The sequence below is a fragment of the Bos grunniens genome, chromosome 1 (genome assembly GCF_055505025.1).
Source record: "Bos grunniens cultivar Pamir isolate PY7600 chromosome 1, Bosgru_T2T1.0, whole genome shotgun sequence".
NCBI classification, from domain to species: domain Eukaryota; kingdom Metazoa; phylum Chordata; class Mammalia; order Artiodactyla; family Bovidae; genus Bos; species Bos grunniens.
Genome location: NC_141165.1, coordinates 11,492,168 through 11,510,072, shown reverse-complemented (window position 1 = coordinate 11,510,072; position 17,905 = coordinate 11,492,168). Strand labels below are relative to the sequence as shown.

The 17,905-nt window shown below is 47.4% G+C and overlaps 1 protein-coding gene across 14 annotated transcripts in view; it reads left to right on the top strand.

Annotated features, from left to right (window-relative positions):
* PCNT (pericentrin) overlaps positions 1-17,905 on the top strand; it is a 105,136-nt gene that overhangs the window by 26,342 nt on the left and 60,889 nt on the right. For 6 of the 14 annotated variants that reach the window (XM_086316281.1, XM_086315925.1, XM_086315785.1 and 3 more), the window contains exons 13-15: positions 2,167-2,636; positions 3,849-4,407; positions 13,635-13,781. In XM_086316281.1, the coding sequence (XP_086172407.1) occupies positions 2,167-2,636; positions 3,849-4,407; positions 13,635-13,781 (1,176 nt within the window). Of the gene's footprint in view, positions 1-2,166; positions 2,637-3,848; positions 4,408-7,194; positions 7,333-7,931; positions 8,043-13,634; positions 13,782-17,905 lie in introns of those variants that run through there. The other 8 variants (XM_086416956.1, XM_086315623.1, XM_086416780.1 and 5 more) reach the window with 5 other exon arrangements.

The following is a 17,905-nucleotide window of genomic DNA, read 5'->3' as shown; positions in this document are numbered from 1 at the left end:
TTACTGTGTTTTGGAGTTGTGTGAATTGCACCTTTATGGTCATTGTGTCTTCTTGGGAAACCAGGCTTTCATCATGAGTGAAATGCCCCGTTTCTGGTGTAGTTTCTTTGTGCTGAAATCTACCTGCTCTCTGATCGGTGCAGTGTGTTTTCTTTGATGCAGCATCTTCTTTTGTCTGTTTTACTTTTTACCTTTGACTGTATCTACCTGGAATTAGTGCCAACCCCACGGGTCAAGGGCTCAGTCCCAGGAGGCTGCTCCTGACCCCTTCAGAGGCAGAGGCCTCCCCTTCTTCTCCGTGTTGGGCCAACGTGTGCGCTTAGGCCTTCTAGGCTGGTCTGTGTCTGTCTTCTGTCCTATATGACCTTCTGCTCGTATATGACCAGGCACCAGCCTCAGAATTGGGCTGGATTCCGGCACCTCCTGCCCTGTTTTGGTGCGCTTCCCCCTCACTTCCCGGCTCTTCTGGTTCAAACAAGGAGCATTTCCAGGTGCATGTCCATGGCACAGGTGGGTTGGTCACCCAGGGCATTTCTTTACTCTGGGTGTCGGGACCCCTAGCCCTGGATCTCCTGGATCTTATCCAGAGCCTGCAATTGTTTCCTCTGATTAGAGCTGACTCTCAGCTGTCACCAAGAGCAGGCCCTAAAGTGTAATGACTTGAATAACTGGTTGAGGTCAGTTTGACAGACCTTTCTGGTTTTGTTTTGTTTCTTCTCAATGATTGATCAGTATGCTGACCTACTTTCTTTCCTGTTTTGAAAATTAGGATATTTGTGCGTGCAGCTTTCTGGTTCGTGTCCCTTTTCATACAACACCTTTAAGACTGTTGGTTTCAGCTCACCAGCCTCTTGCTCAGGTCCCTTCTAGAACCTGGATCGTTCGTGGTGCAAGTCCAGAGGCTTGGCCTTACTGTCTGTTGCTCGCCTGTGAGCTGTGCTGCCTGGTGGTGGTTCTGCTGAGGGAGGGGGGTCGCCTCCCCTTGATGGGAGGTCCCTCTCATGTCTGAGCCCCTGAGCTCGTCTTGACACTGCAGAGGAGGCCCCCCTTTGACTGTGTCCAGACCTGCCAGCCCTAGAGTTAACAGTTGGGGCCAGATGCTGGGCAATGGACACGGTTAACATAGCCAGATAGTCTTAGATTTGTGCCTTTTAGTCTCCATCATTCCCATCAGCGTGAGAAACACTCCCATCGCTCTGTTCACGTATGTTGTGGGACTGTGTTGTTCAGTCACTTAGTTGTGTACAGCTCTTTGCGACCCCATGGACTGCAGCATGCCAGGCTTCTCTGTCCTTCAGCATCTCCTGGAGCTTGGTCAGACTCATGCCCATCGAGTTGGTGATACCATGCAACCATCTCGTCCTCTGTTGTCCCCTTCTCCTCGTGCCTTTGATCTTTCAGGGTCTTTTCTAATGAGTCAGCTCTTCACGTCAGGTGGCCAAAGTATCAGAGCTTCAGCTTCAACATCAGTCCTTCCAGTGAATATTCGGGACTGATTTCCTCTAGGATTGAATGGTTGGATCTCCTTGCAGTCCAGGGGACTCTCAAGAGTCTTCTCCAACACCACAGTTCAAAAGCGGTAATTCTTTGGCACTCAGCTTTCTTATGGTCCAACTCTCATATCCATACATGACCACTGGAAAAACCATAGCCTTGACTAGATGGACCTTTGTTGGCAAAGTAATGTCTCTGCTTTTCAATATGCTGTCTAGGTTGGTTATAGCTTTTCTTCCAAGGAGCAAGTGCTTTTTAATTTCCTGGCGGTACTCACCATCAGCAGTGATTTTGGAGCCCACGAGAAGAAAGTCTCTCACTGTTTCCATTGTTTCCCCATCTATTTGCCATGAAGTGATGGGACCAGGTGCCATGATCTTAGTTTTCTGAATGTTGACTTTTAAGCCAACTTTTTCACCTTCATCAAGAGGCTCTTTAGTTCCTCTTTGCTTTTTACAATAAGTGTGGTGTCATCTGTATGTCTGAGGTTATTGATATTTCTCCCAGCAATCTTCATTCCAGCTTGTGCTTCATCCAGCCCAGCACTGTGGGACTAGTGCTTCTATTAATAGCTGACAGAGCTTCTCTGTCTTCAGAGATGGATTTGGGTTTTTGTGGCCAGTGATCTTTTCATTTAATTTCTTCTTCTTAAAAAAAATTGTGTGGTTGCAGGTGAAACAGAATTTAGTTGAAGCTCACCAGGAAGAACTAAAGAGTGCTGAGGAGAGGATTGAGCAAATAAAACAGGAACTCAGGGAGAGAGAGGCTGAGTGGAAAGTTACAAGTGAGGACCTGCGGAGAGGGGCCGAAGAGAAGCTGACAAAGATGCTCCTTGACCTGCGAGAACAGGTGGAGTCTGAGAAGCGGTCCATGATAAACAGGTTTGAGCTTCGAGAATCCGAAATGAGGCAACTTCAGGACCAGCAGGCAGCTCAGATCCTGGACCTGGAGGGGTCACTGGTGGAACAACAGGGCCGCCTGCGGCAGCTGGAACTCGGACTCACCGGAGACGAGTCTCTGCGGTGCAGCCATTGTGGCCGGGAGCTGGGCTGCAGCCCGGCCCCTGGGGCCCAGGACCAGGAGCTCGCCATTCTCCACCTAAAGGAGGACTGCGCCCTCCAGCTGAAGGTGGCCCAGAGCAGGTGGGTGCCATCCGTATAGCAGCCTGTTATGTTCAGAGCCGCCTACCCGCCTGGCCAGTGAGGCAAGGCAGGTCCCCTCCCTGAGCCCCCCAAGGGTGAGGCGGGTCTCCAGGAGGGTGAGGCAGACCCCCGGGAGGGTGTGTGTGGCTCTCAGGGCTGCAGGCCTCTGGCAGGAATGGCATCCCTATCCTTTCTGTGGGGCCTGTGTTCCATGAGCCATGTGGCCACGTGTGCATCTTTGACAAGCGTGTGTGTTCTTTGCACGTTTTAGTTTTTTAGTAGCAGAACTTCAGCCTTTTTATCCTAAGATTGTGTGGCTTATTCATGAATTTTTGTGTTTTTTAAACTCATTAAAAAAATGAACAGCATTTCTCAACTACGTACATACTTCCCTGAAGTTTTTAAGTAGGCCTAGGATGATGTTGGTCTGCTGCCTCTTTGCAGACCTGGGCTGTAGTGCCCAGGGGTGGGTGATGAGTGCTGGGATCGTTGGAGCTGCTTCTTGTGTGTCATCTGCTCCCCAGCGTCTCGAGGCAGGTGCACAGACTCCTGGCCTGGGGTCTGAGGGTTGAGTTCAAACCCTGACCCACCATGTGAGCTGGATGGACACAGATGCTATGGGCAGGCTCACGAGACCTTAGTATCCTCCTCATGGGCTCATCTGTGGAGAGGCTGTCATGGTGGCTGGTGGGCAGTTGGTACCTGAGACATGTCCCAGCTCTTGTCATTCGCCTGGTGTGTCACAGCACCTGTGCAGAGTCTCCCCTGTTCCTGCTGGGGCTCTGTGTGCCTCCTGACTCTGCTCCCAGCCAGTCCCACTGCCTCATGCCCGAGTCACCCTGTGGAAGCTGGTTTCTGAGTCTTCTGAACACTCTTTGCAGCCCTGGGGCTCCTGTAGGGCATGCCACCCCTTCCCTGTTGAGGTCTTCTCTTGGCCGAGTGGCAATCAGATACTGCTTCCTGCAATATCTGTGATTTCTGGCTGGGGCTGTGCCCTGCACTCTAGTTTGTGGCCGGGGATGCTGGGCTCTGGCCTGAGCTCTTCTGGCTTTGTGAGCCCTTCCCTGTTGGCTCGCGGCTGGTGGTGGTGCCCAGGGAGGAGGGAGAACAGGCGGGATCCGGGCAGGGTGGCCTCTCCCCTGGCAGCGGGCTCCCCAGCGGTGCTCTTGTGGCTACGTGATGGCTCTGTGTTCACTTGGCTTGTTGTCTCAGGTTTTTGGAAGAACGTAGAGCGATCACAGAGAAACTGGCCGCAGAGCAAGATGCCTTCCTGCGGGAGGCCCAGGAGCAGCATGCGCACGAGCTGCGGCTCCTCCAGGAGGGGCACCAGCAGCATATCCTGTCCCTGACCGCGGAACTGGAGACCAGGCACCAGGCCGAGGTGGACGCGCTGAGGTCCTCGTTAGAGCGTGAGCGGTTGGCCTTGGCAGAGGCGCGTGAGGCCGAGTTGCAGGTGAAACACGCTGCTGACATCAATGTGTTGGAGGCCAGACATGCGTCACACCTGGATGCTCTGCGCTTGCAGTACCTGTCTGAGCTGCAGGCTGTGCAGGGCAGGCACCGGCAGGCCCTGGAGCTGCTGCGCCTGGACCTGGAGGAGCGGCTGCAGAAGGAGGACGTGGCTCACCACACGGTCTTGACCCAGGTGCTGGAGCTGCTGGAGCTGCGATGTGCTGAAGAGCCTCAGCCTGCAGAGGACAGCCTGAGAGGGGATGGGAGCGTGGAGCCCCAGGAGGGCGTGAGAGCCGTCCGGCTGTCCATGGCTCACAAGGTGAGGTGTGTGGGTGGGGCGGGGACAGGGACTTTGCCCTTCCCTAGGAGCCGCTCGTGTCAGCTGCACGCGTGTCTGTCTGGTGCCCCTGCCCTCTGCCCACTGCCGCTCACCAGTCATGGGTTTCCTGGTGAGGCAGGTACAGAACAGTGAGTTTTATGGCATTTTTTGGTCGCAGCTCCTTGGTGAAGACTTCTGGCAGCTGGTGCCCACGTGTGGCGTTTCCTGTGAGCTTGCAGTGGGTTCAGTGTCCTCCCTGGGGCTTGTGTTGTTTCTGTGAGGTAGAGCACTTTGTCTTATGTCTGGGGCGGTCTGTGTCAGGCAGCGATTGTCCCCGTGGTGGGTGCTCTCTGGAGGTGGCCCTGTGGCCCTGCCAACACCAGGCTTGCCTTGTCTGCAGGCCCCTGGTCCCGTGCGTTGTGAGCAGGACGTATTTAGTTGGTTAGAAGTTGAAGTCAGCGTGGGGGCACATTGCTCTGCACTGACTCGGCAGATGTGCGCGCCCGGCCCTCAGAAACGGTCCTGTTCTGGTGACTTCGTGCTTTGTCACGTCACAAGTAGGTATTCCAGGTCGCAAAGCAGGAAACCTCAGCCTTGCGGAAACACAGATACCAGAATTTTCGTTTCCAACTGAGACGTGCTTTACGTACGAGGGGATGTTCCCAGGAGGGTTTCGTCCTCTGCTGTGGTTCAGCTTGTCTAAGGATGGGAGGAAAAGGGCAACCTAACCTGTGGAGGGGGTGGGGTTTCACTTCAGATGTTGGCTCTGCCTGTCCTGTGTGGTCTGTGGGCGAGACCGTGAGTGAGTTCCAGGAGGGCTGGGCAGGCTCTCGTGGGGTCGTGAGCCTCTGGGCCTCCCTGGGTGCAGCCCAGGGCAGGTGTCCCTGGGTTGAGGTGCCCCCAGGCTGGTCGGCTTCTGAGCCATCAGCTGTCAGCTTCCGTTCCTCCCAGGCAGAAGGGTACTTGGGGAAGGGGCTTTGTTCCCAACCCGTGGATTTAAACTGGATTCCTTCAGTTTATAGGGTTTGAAGAAAATAAAGTTTTGAAAGAACATTGAGAGGGAGAAGCGTGTCTCTTACATGGGAAAACCGTGTGTTTTAAACCGTGCCTTTATTTCATTAGTGTAAAATGTGCTCATAGGAGGCATGAGGGGTGAGGGTGTGTGGGACAGAGGCGTGTGGGGTGCAGTGACCTGTGGATGTGGCCCCCGGAGGAGGGCAGGGCACATGCCAGGGTCCTGCTCCCTGGGCAGCAGTACCATGTAGCCTGGCAGGGTCTCAGGGATGGTCACGTGACTATGATGCAGCGACAGGAGGCCCCACAGGGGGTGCCCCTCACAGAGGGGTGGCTGTGGGTGGGCAGTGCGCCTCCTTCTGGGCACTGGTGGCTTCAGGAATGACCTAGGGGTCAGACCCTGGCCCCCACAGGGGTGCTGGTGACATCACAGAGCCGCTGGGCCTCAGAAGCTTCTCTCCATCACAGTGCCAAGGGTCTTGCATGAAGTCCGTGTGGAGTGGGTGCCGGGCGGGCCTCACACCTGCTGAGAGGTTTATTTACTGGCTGAAGACCCTTCCCTCCAGGAAACTGTGGTTCCTGTTCATTCACCCTGCCTGTCCTGTTGCCTGTTGGTGACGCACATGTCACGCGTGCTCCTTGGCCAAAACTTTTGTACCTGTGTGTAGACTCTTGTTCAAGCATTGAGAGCACTCGGGGAGTATTTCTGTAGTTGTGTGTTGAAGTACATCATCCCTTTGCTAGGAGGGATATTTAAGCATTAGATACTGTCTTAAGTGACCTTTTTGTCTCGCTCATCTCACATGAGAAAACAGCTGGGTTTGTGGGGAGGTGAGATATGCCATTTCTTCCCATTTTAACTTTGCTTTGGAGAAAATTTCAACAGAAACAGAGAATAGTTCAGGACGGGACTGCCCACGGGGTACATGCCATGCTCAGTGCATCAAGCCGCCCAAATATACCAGAAGCATGCTCCATGCTGCCCTGCAGAATTAATAGTGACCTCTTAATTTCATCACAGATCCAGCCTGAGATCCAGTTTCTTTCTGGGGTAGGTCAAATTGGGATACAGGCAGGGGTGGGAGAACAGTTCTGGTCCAGATCTACACATGGGACAGGAGAATAGTTCATGCTCACATCTACACCTGGGCCGGGAGAACAGTTCATGCCCTCGTCTACACCTGGGCTGGGAGAATAGTTCATGCCCATGTCTACACACGGGCCCAGAGAATAGTTCATGCCCATGTCTGCACACGGGCCCGGAGAATAGTTCATGCCCATGTCTACACACGGGCCCGGAGAATAGTTCATGCCCATGTCTGCACACGGGCCCGGAGAATAGTTCATGCCCATGTCTGCACACGGGCCCGGAGAATAGTTCATGCCCATGTCTGCACACGGGCCCGGAGAATAGTTCATGCCCATGTCTGCACACGGGCCCGGAGAATAGTTCATGCCCATGTCTGCACACGGGCCTGGAGAATAGTTCATGCCCATGTCTGCACACGGGCCCGGAGAATAGTTCAGGTTTGTGTCTACACTCAGGACAGGAGGATAGTCCATGTCTACACCCGGGCAGGGAGGATAGTCCGTGTCTGTACCTGGGCTGGGAGGATATTTGCAGGCAGTATTTGCCACCTTCTGCCCTCTTCCCGCAGGCTATCCTTGCAGACAGATACTCGATGAAGCCTTGCTGGGTGTCTCCCGGGTGCCGTGGTCATTGTTCCCAAAATAGCAGGGACGCGCTGTTCTTCCTCTGCGAGCGGGTTTTATCTGGGCCACAAATATCTCGCACCTGTTTGAGAAGCAGTGTCACTCATCAGAAGAGTTGTTTACCCAGGGCTGTGAGATTGTTTACTTTGCAGGTTACTTCTCTCTGGAGTTTGATTGTGAGAATAGTTCTCTGAACACGTAAGCCTGATTTCCTTTTTTAGAGATAAGTGTCCCATGCAGAAGTCTCTCTTATGTTGGTAACGCAGAGCAGGGAAGGAAAGTGGGCGTCAGCTGTCGTGTGCTCACTGTTGGTTGCTCAGGCAGCCTCGCTTTTTCTGGCAAAGCAAATGCTCTGTTCATAGGGTTTTTTAAAACAGTAAGAGACCTGTGGTTGTTTTTGATATACTTTGAATGTCTTCAATTATTAGTTGAATTTGTTTTTAATACTGCGTTGGTGTTCTTTGGACAGTACTGCTTATTTTTTCTTCTGTTGGTGTATCTGTTTTTTTATGATTAAAATATATATCACATTTCCCATAGAATTCTGTGGATTTTTAGAAAAACCTGAAAATAGCTTCTTAGAAACTTCTTCTATTGACTTTACCATTTAGCACATAGCAGATTGAACAGAGTTCAATCTGTAAAACAGAGTTTACTCAGGCAGCCTGTGGAACACTGGTGTGTAGGGAGGTCCTGTGCATCGTCACAGTGAAAACACGTGGAATAAGTGTGAGCTGCAGCCTGCCACATACCCACGTACGTGCTCGTGGCTCAGGTTGACCTTCCTTCCTGCTCAGCAGGAACCCGAGGCCCAGTGCTCAGCTCCCCAGGCGGGGCAGGAAGAGGAGCTGGAGCTGCTGGAGCGTAAGCCAGAAGCCTCACTGGAGCAGCAGGTTGCACTGTTACAGGTACTGGGTCAGGAGCCGTAGTTCCGTTTTATGGTTATCTTTCCTCATCTGCAAAGAATATTTTAGTTTAAATTAATTTTGGTATGCAGAATTAAAGCATATTTTCATTGTTTTAGAAACCGAAGGTTTTTAGGCATCTTTTTTCATTCATTTTTATATTTAAAGTGGCTAGTTAGTCTATCTTTTACTGCTTAGAAATTGTCATTAAGTAGTTGTTCCTTAAGCAACATGGGGTTAGCAGCGCTGATGCTCTACACAGTCGAAAATCTGTATGTCATTTATAGTTGGCCCTCAGTATATGTGGTTCCTCCATATCTGCCATTGCTCTGAATCCCCAGATTCAGCCGCCTGGATTGCATATTTACTGTTGAAACAAAATCTGTGGGACTTCCCTGGTGGTCAGTGGTTAAGACTCTGCACTCCCAGTGCAGGGGGCACAGGTTTGATCCCTGGTCAGGGGACTAGATCCTGCATGCCTCGTGGCATGTGTATAGGTTGAATGTCATGGTTCAGCACCATCTTTGAGAGTCAGCTGTGTATAAATCTGGGGAAGTTGGAGTCCCCTTCATGATCTTGCTTTGGCGACTCAGCAGCTGCCACATCAAGCCTTTTCTTCTTTAATGAGCCTATTTCCAGGAAAGGAACTCTGCACATAAGTGATTTTCACTACTCACAATGATTTTTACTGTGGGTTTGTTTTGTTTTAGATTGCAGCTTTGTTGAGATCATAAAAAGCTCTCTTTTTGAAGTATACAGTACAGTGGTTTTTAGTATATTCACAAAGTTGTATCTTATTCCAAAACATTTGTATCACCAGAAAAGAAACCCCCTACCCATTAGCAGTCTGTCTCCTCTCCCAGCCCCCACAACCACCAGTCTAATTTCTGTGTCTGTAGATTTGCCTTTTCTGGACATTTTATTGAAATCAAATCGTACGATATGTGGTGTTTTGTGTTTGATTTCTCTCACCTGGAATAATGGGTTCTAGATCATACGTGTCACTACTTGGCGGTTTGTTTTCCGTGTGTCTTGTCTCTTCTGTTCCTCTAGTCCTCCATTACTGCCTTCTTCCATTTTAATTTCCTTGATGTGTATCTGTATATATCAGTTCAGTTCAGTTGCTCAGTCATGTCGGACTCTTTGCCACCCCACAGACTGCAGCACGCCAGGCTTCCCTGTCCATCACCCTCCCAGAGCTTGCTCAAACTCTTGTCCATCAAGTTGCTGATACCATCCAACCATCTCATCTTCTGTCATCCCCTTCTCCTCCTGCCTTCAATCTTTCCCAGCATCAGAGTCTTTTCCAGTGAGTCAGTTCTTCGAATCAGGTGGCCAAAGTATTGGAGCTTCAGCTTCAGCATCAGTCCTTCCAATGAATATGTAGGACTGATTTCCTTTAGGATTGACTGATTTGATCTTCTTGCAGTCCAAGGGACTCTCAAAAGTCTACTCCAACACCACAGTTCAAAAACATTAATTCTTCTGTGCTTAGCTTTCTTTATGGTCCAGCTCTTACATCCATACATGACTACGGGAAAAACCATAGCTTTGACTAGACAGACCTTTGTTGGCAAAGTAATGTCTCTGCTTTTTACTATAGTGTTTAGGTTGGTCATAGCTTTTCTTCCAAAGAACAAGCATCTTTTAATTTCATGGCTGCGGTCACCATCTGTAGTGATTTGGGAGCCCAAGAAAATAAAGTCTCACTGTTTTGATTGTTTCCTATCTATTTGCTATGAAGTGATGCGACTGGATGCCATGATTTTCGTTTTTTGAATGTTGAGTTTTAAGCCAGCTTTTTCACTCTCCTCTTATACTTTCATCAAGAGGCTCTTTAGTTCTTATTCACTTTCTGCCGTAAGGGTGGTATCATCTGCATATCTGAGGTTATTGATGTTTCTCCCAGAAATCTTGATTCTAGCTTGTGCTTCATCCAGCCCAGCATTTCGATGATGTACTCTTCATACAAGTTAAATAAGCAGTGTGACAGTATACAGCCTTGTCATATTCCTTGCCCAGTTTGGCACCAGTCTGTTTTCCCATGTCTGGTTTTAACTGTTGCTTCTTGATCTACACACAGATTTTCCAGGAGTTAGGTAATGTGGTCTGGTATTCCTATCTCTTAAAGAATTTTCCGCAGTTTATTGTGATCCACACAGTCAAAGCCTTTGGCATAGTCAATAAAGCAGAAGTAGATGTTTTTCTGGAATTCTCTTGTTCTTTCGATGATCCAGCAGATGTTGGCAATTTGATCTCTGGTTTGCCTGCCTTTTCTAAATCAGCTTGAACATCTGGAAGTTCTTGGTTCATGTACTATTGAAGCCTTGCTTGGAGAATTTTGCGTATTACTTTGCTAGCGTGTGAGGTGGGTTCAGTTGTGCAGTAGTCTGAACATTCTTTGGCATTGCCTTTCTTTGGAATTGGAATGAAAACTGACCTTTTCCAGTCCTGTGGCCACTGCTGAGTTTTCCAAATTTGCTGGCATATTGAGTGTAGCACTTTCACAGCATCATCTTTTAGGATTTAAAATAGCTCAGCTGGAATTTCATCACCCACACTAGCTTTGTTCATAGTGATGTTTCCCAAGGCCCACTTGACTTTGCACTCCAGGATGTCTGGCTCTAGGTGAGTGATCACACCATTGTGGTTATCCACGTTATTAAGATCTTTTTTGTATAGTTTTTCTGTGTATTCTTGCCACCTCTTCTTTTATCTTCAGCTTCTGTTAGGTCCATACTGTTTCTGTCCTTTATTGTGTCCATCTTTGCATGAAATATTCCCTTGGTATCTCTGATTTTCTTGAAGAGATCTCTGTTGTTTTGCTCTATTTCTTTGCATTGATCACTTACGAAGGCTTTCTTCTCTCTCCATATAGCAGTGTAGTTCAGATTAATACCAGCTTGATTTTAATGGTTTGTACAGCTACCCTTCTGCACAGCTCCCGTCCCCCCTCCTTCCTCCTTTGTGCTGATGATGTCATATAAAGAATGTCTGCTCACACTTCGTGCTCACTGCTTTATGCAGTTGTCCTCTAAATCACAGGAGAGAAAAAGACTTAAACAAAAACTGCATTTATTTTGTTTTTTATGTTTACATGTATAGTAACGTTTCCCAGTGTTCTTTATTTATTCTTGTGTATTCAAGTTAATGTCTAGTTTCCTTTCATTTTAGCCTGAAGGACTCTCTTTAGTGTTTTTTCACAGGAAGGTCTGTTAGTGATTAATTCTGTTTTTATTTATCTATGAATGTCGTCATTTCTCCTTCATTTAGAAAGATCATTTCCTGGATATGGAATTCTTGGTTGACATTATTTGGCTTTCAGCACTGTGAACAAGGCATCCTGCTGCCATTCGGCTTCTGGTTTCTGATGAGAAGGGCTTCCTTGGTGGCTCAGATGGTAAAGAAGAATCTGCCTGCAATACAGGAGACCTGGATTTGATCCCTAGGTCAGGAAGATCCCCTGGAGAAGGGAACGGCTACCCACTCCAGAATCCTGGCCTGGAGAAGTCCATGGACAGAGAAACCTGTCAGGCTGCAGTCTGTGGGGTCTCAGAGAGTCGGACACGACCGAGCGACTACCACTCTCACTTCCTGATGAGGAGTGAGCTGGCTGTAGTCCTGTTGAGGAGTCCTTTTGTTGGGCTGCTCCTCTTGATGCTTTCAGTACTTTCTTTATCTTTCAACAGTTTGATTATGATGTGTCCAGGTATGGCTCTCTGAGCTTATCCTGCTTGGAGTTCATTGAGCTTCTTCTGTGTATAAATTAATATTTTTTCATCACATTTGCAAAGGTTTTGGCCACGTTATCTTCAGTGTTTGTTCTGCTCTGTTCCTTTTGTCCTCTCCTCCAGGATTCTCATTATGTCTTTGTTGGTCTCTGTGGGTGTGCCAGATGCCTTTAAGCCTACTTCTTTTTTTTTTTTCTCCTTATTTTTGTTCCCCAGACTGAATAATCTGAGTAATAATTTGACCAATCTTCATGTTGGCTGATTCCTCTACCCACTTGAATCTGCTGTTGAATGCCTCCAGTGAAACTTTCAGTCATTGTACTTCTAAGCTTCAAAATGTCTGTTGGTTTCATTTTATAATTTTATCTCTTTACTGTGGGGCTCTGGTCCTGGTGGCCCTTTAGTGCTCTGGAAGGCAGTTTACATCTCTGCCTGAGCTTTCACTTCAAGTTTTTTGATCACCCTCTTATTAGCTCCGGTTGTTGTTACTGCCTCAGGCTGCTGAGATGTTGAACAGTGGTTGCTAATTGTTTTTGACAAATGGCTTGGGAATAGGATTGTTGAGGAGAACTCTGCTTCAGATCAGATAAAAACCAGCTTTGAGAATGGAGCTTTTCAATGAGCTGGCCAGACAGGTCAGTTAGTGACAGTTGGTGTTGCTGCTTTGGTGGAGCTGCAAGCCCATTCTGTCCCTCCTCCTTCCCTCATGACTGCTGGGCTGAATTTTCTTCTAAAAAAAAAAAAAATTGGGGGGGAGGGTGGCAGGATCTTAGTTTCCTGATCAGAGATTGAACCTTGGGTCACATTCAAGCCCAAAGTTGTGAGAGTACTGAGTCTTAACCCCTGGACCACCAGACATGCCCTGGGCTGCATTTTCAAGGAGATCCCAAAGATTGGAGTGATGCGGTTAGGACAGGTTCAACCACCCGAAGTGTCCTGTTCTTTTACGATTTGGGGGCTGCTCTCGGCCTTCCTTGCTGTGTGCACGTGTCCTCTAGTTGTGGCGCGCCGGCTTCTCACTGTCACGGCTTCTCCGTTGCAGAGCACAGGCTCTGAGGTGCGTGGGCGCAGGAGTTGTGGCGTGCGGACTTGAGTAGTTGCAGGATGCGGGCTCAGTGGTTGCAGCATGCGGGCTTTAGTAATTACAGCCTGGGGGCTCAGGAGTTGTGGCACACAGGCTTAGTTGCCCCTCAGCATGTAGAATCTTCCCAGACCAGGAACTGAATCCTTGTCCCTTGTGTTGGCAGGCAGATTCTCAACCACTGCACCACCAGAAAAGTCCCAGAGTTTCTTGTTCTGTGGTGACTCAGCCTTTGTTTTTAATGACACTTTAATTTCCTGAGCTCTGAAGAAGCTGATTTTTGACAGTTTTTGCCAGTGTTCTCAGTGTAGAGGAGTGATGTTTTGGAGGTCCCTATTCAGCCATTCTGAAAGTACTACCTCTGTAGTTTAAAAAAAAAGAAAGCTTATTTCATTAATATATTCTTACTAATCAGATGAGCATTATTAAAAAATATGTATTATTTAAGAAGAAACAGTTTATCTTTTAAAATGAGAGGAAGTTAGGTTTCTAAATATATTAGATCTTAATGGTCACGATACCCTGATGACGGAAATTTCTTAATGTGACTGTTAAAGGTAGCAGGCTGGTTTGTTTTTTATTTTATATTCTCTGTGATAAGCACATTTGAACGCATGTTCACTGAGGGTAGTGGCCTAGGTCTTTTGGATCATTTCTCTTGATGCAGAGTACGGAATCAATGAGTATTTGTTTGAATTAAATTCTAGTGAGCAGGAGAGAAATAGAGCTAGGACAATTTTATAACTTAATGGCATTTTTTGTTAATAGTATACTTTTGTACAGGGTGAATTTGGAAGTGAAAGGAAAGCTGCTTTGCATGAAAAAGAGGAGATACATAAACTTGACCATGAGAAGGCACATTCTCTTTACGAAAAAGAGAAAGAATCTTTGTCTCTGCAGCTACAGGAGAAGAATAATCAAATTCTTCAGGTATGTGGAATGTATCTTTTCTTTGTTAATACTTTTTTGTGTATGGTAAAAATATGCTTAACATAATATTTACCATTTCAATCATTTTAAGTGTACAGTTTAGTGGCCTTAACCACATTCAGAATATTGTGCAACTGTGGCCACTGTCCATTTCCAAAACCTGTTCATCATCCCAAGTAGAGATTCTGTGTTTGTTAAAAGTAAGTTCCATCCCCCTCCCTCCAGCCCTGGTACCCACTGTTGTACCTTCTGCCTCTGTGATTACTCTAGGGATCTCATTTCAGAGGAATCATACAACGTATGTTGTTTTGTGTCTGACTTATGTCACTTAGCATCATGCCTTCAAGGTCTATCCACATAGTGTGTGTATCAACGTTGGTGGCTTTTTATGGCTAAATAATATTGTTCCCTTGTATGCAGACACCATATTTTGTCTATCTGTTCATCTGTTGATGGGTGTCTGTTAGTGGTCATCTCTTCCTTTTGGCTGTTGGGCATAATGGTGCTGTGAACACTGGGGCACGAGCTTTTGTTTCAGTCCCTGCTTTTGATATTTTTTTGTGTATATCTAGGAACAGTTGATGAGTCACATAATTCTGTGTTTAACTTTTGAGGAACTGCTGAACCGTTTTCCACAGCGGCTGTGCCATTGTGCATTTCTGCCAGCAGTGCACGAGAGTTTCAGTTTTTCTACATTCTTGTCAATGCTTGTTTTCATTTTTTTAAATAATAGCCATCATAACAGATGTGAGGTGATATCTTGTTTTTATTTGCATTTCCCTAATGACTAATGATGTTAGACATCTTTTCATAGTCATTTTTATCAGTTCAGGTAGGTCCTTGATTCTTTTTTTTCTTTTGAAGTATAGTTAATTTGGGGCTTCCCTGGTGTCTTAGATGATAAAGAATCTGCCTGCAATGCAGATTGTTAATTATAAAATAATTAATTTACAATGTTGTGTTAGTTTCAAATGTATAGCAAAGTGATTCAGTTATACACACGCACACACACACAAATGTATATACTTTTTCAGATTCTTCACCTTTTAGATTATTACAAGATATCGAGTAGAGTTCCCTGTGCTACACAGTAGGTCCTTGTTGGTTACCTGTGTACACAGTGGTGTGTATATGTTAATCCCAACTCCTAATGTATCTCCAAATCTGTGAGTCTGTTTCTGTCTTGTAATGAAAGTCTTCATCACCCAGTTATGTCTGACTCTCTGTGACCCCCCAGACTGTAGCCTGACTGGCTTCTCTGTCCATGGGATTCGCCAGGCAAGAATACTGGAGTGGGGTGCCACGTGGCACCCCACTCCAGTATTCTTGCCTGGCGAATCCCATGGACGGAGGAGCCTGGTAGGCTGCAGTCCATGGGGTCCCTAAGAGTTGGACATGACTGAGTGACTTCACTTTCACTTTCCACTTTCATGCATTGGAGAAGGAAATGGCAACCCACTCCAATGTTCTTGCCTGGAGAATCCCAGGGACAGAGAAGCCTGGTAGGCTGCAGTCCATGGGGTCCCTAAGAGTTGGACATGACTGAGTGACTTCACTTTCACTTTCCACTTTCATGCATTGGAGAAGGAAATGGCAACCCACTCCAATGTTCTTGCCTGGAGAATCCCAGGGACAGAGAAGCCTGGTAGGCTGCAGTCCATGGGGTCCCTAAGAGTCGGACATGACTGAGTGACTTCACTTTCACTTTCCACTTTCATGCATTGGAGAAGGAAATGGCAACCCACTCCAATGTTCTTGCCTGGAGAATCCCATGGACAGAGAAGCCTGGTAGGCTGCAGTCCGTGGGGTCGCACAGAGTCGGACACGACTGAAGCGACTTGGCGGCGGCGGTGGCAGCCATTTCCTTCTCCAGGGAATCTTCTCGACCCAGGGATTGAACCTGGGTTTCCCACATTGCAGATAGACTCTTTACTGACTGAGTCACCAGGGAAGCATCTATCTTATAAATACATTTGTTTGTATCATTTTTTTAGATTCCACATGTAAGTAATAGCATATGGTATTTGTCTTTCTCTGTCTGACTTATTTTACTTAGAATGATAATCTCTAGGTACATTCATGTTGTTGCAAATGGCATTAGTTAATTTTATTTTATGACTGAGGGCCTTGAGAATTTTGAACTGGATTTTTTTCCCATTGTTATTATTGAAAATGTGGATGTGTACAGCGATTGTCCCACTGTGCGATCTTTCAGAGTCATAATAGTACTGATTTCTTTGACTTTATCATCATCCAAGTCACTGGATTTGAATTTTTTCACACCTTGGAGGCAGTGTACCACACGCTGCACTAAGCACATTAAAAGCTGAATTTTCTCATTTCTGTGCAGTTATCTCCCTCTCAGGACCCTGAGGTCCAGGAGAGGCCCTGTTAATTTGGTAAAAGTCCCTGGACTGCCGAGTGGTGGAGCCGGGCCTTCGACTGTGAACCCTGCACACAGTGTGTCTGACTTAATTTAGCACCAATGATACAAAAATTACCCACAGCGAGATTCAGGGTATCAGTCGCAGGTCAAGGGCATGTTTCAGCTGCAGACACTCCACCCCCCACCCCAGTGCTGGGAGCCCAGCCCTGAGGAGGAGGAGGTGTGGGGGGTTGCCGCCAAGCATGGAGGGCCCCAGGACTTAGACGAAGGGGGAAGTCTCAGGAAGAAAGAGCCTTTCAAAGCATTTCTTGAGCTGGTTCCTCAGTGTACCAGGCATTTCTGCTGATACATTATATGCATTCTTAAAAAAAACTTCTCATTCTGTAAAAAATACTAAACATGGCTCATGGGCAAAATAGGGTTAGAGATTACATCATTCACAACCTCTGCAATTTTATAACTCAAGGACCAAAAACAGTAACAATCCTAACAAAAGTACTAGTACAGTCTAAAAAGAAATATTAAATTCTGAATTAAGAGAGAAATTGTGAAATACATATAGTGATCTGCCTTTACAAAGCGGGGTAGGAGCTTGATGGGCGGGGCGTGGTGGGGGGCGAAGACCGAGCCGCCCCAGGAGGGGCGGCCCGCCAGGCCCGCGCCCGCGCTCCTGTCACCGCACATCTTCACCGGGAGCCCTCTTACTGTGTAACATTTGCCAGTTCTGTGGCAGCAGAATGGTGTCTCATGGTCTTAGTTTACTGATAAGGTTGAGTGTCTGTTACCAGGCTTGTGGTCTACTTGTTTCCCTTTCTATGAAACACCTTTTTGTATTTTTGGCCATTTTTTCTATTTGAAACAATTGTTTGTCCTTTTCTTAAATGATTTAGGGAAGTTTTTTTGTACTTCTGTATTCTGATTTGTGAGTTTTTCCCCCCCCTTTTGTCATCTTTGGATGAATGAATGTTCTTGATTGCTGAATTTACTACTTTTCTTCCCTTCAGGGTTAGGCTTTTTGTGCCTTGCTGAAGAAATCTTGAGGCTATTTTATAATTCGTCTTTTTATTCCACCTGGGAGGAGATGAGGAAGGGAGTTGAGTTTTTCCTGTGGACACTGACCTGAAACCTGTGTGCCGTGTCCTTGCCCTGCCTGTGGTCCAGTGGATGGGGGCCAGCAAGCCCGTGCATGTGGGCAGCCCCTGGCTTCCCTCCTAGTCTCCTCTGGTCAGGCTGGGTGCCCAGTGCAGCTGCCGTGAAGGTCTAGGGGCCGCACATGGGGGAGCCCATCTGTGCCAGCCCTTCTATTCAGTCAGTCTCCTGCTGCGGCTGGCTGAAACGCACCGACCTCTACATGCCTTTAGGGACAAGGGCATCCGTGCAACACAGGCATTCTGAGATTCTGGAATATCTCTTTCTATTTGATTTTGTTAATTTCTGCCACTGAATTTTATAGTTTTCTCCTAGAAGTCTTGCGTATCTTTTGTTAAGGTTAATGCTTATTGAATACACACAGTCTCTGACTTGCAATCGTTTGACTTAGGAATTTTTTACCTCACAATGGCGTGAAAGCAATACGTGTTCAATGGAAACCGTACTTAGAATTTTGAATTTGGGTTTTCATCTTTTCCGGGGCTAGTTCTGTGCAGTCCAGCACTCTCCTGTGATGCTAGACAGGGCAGCCATAGCCCCCCATCAGCCACATGGTCACAAAGGTGAATGACCGACGTGCTGACAGCCA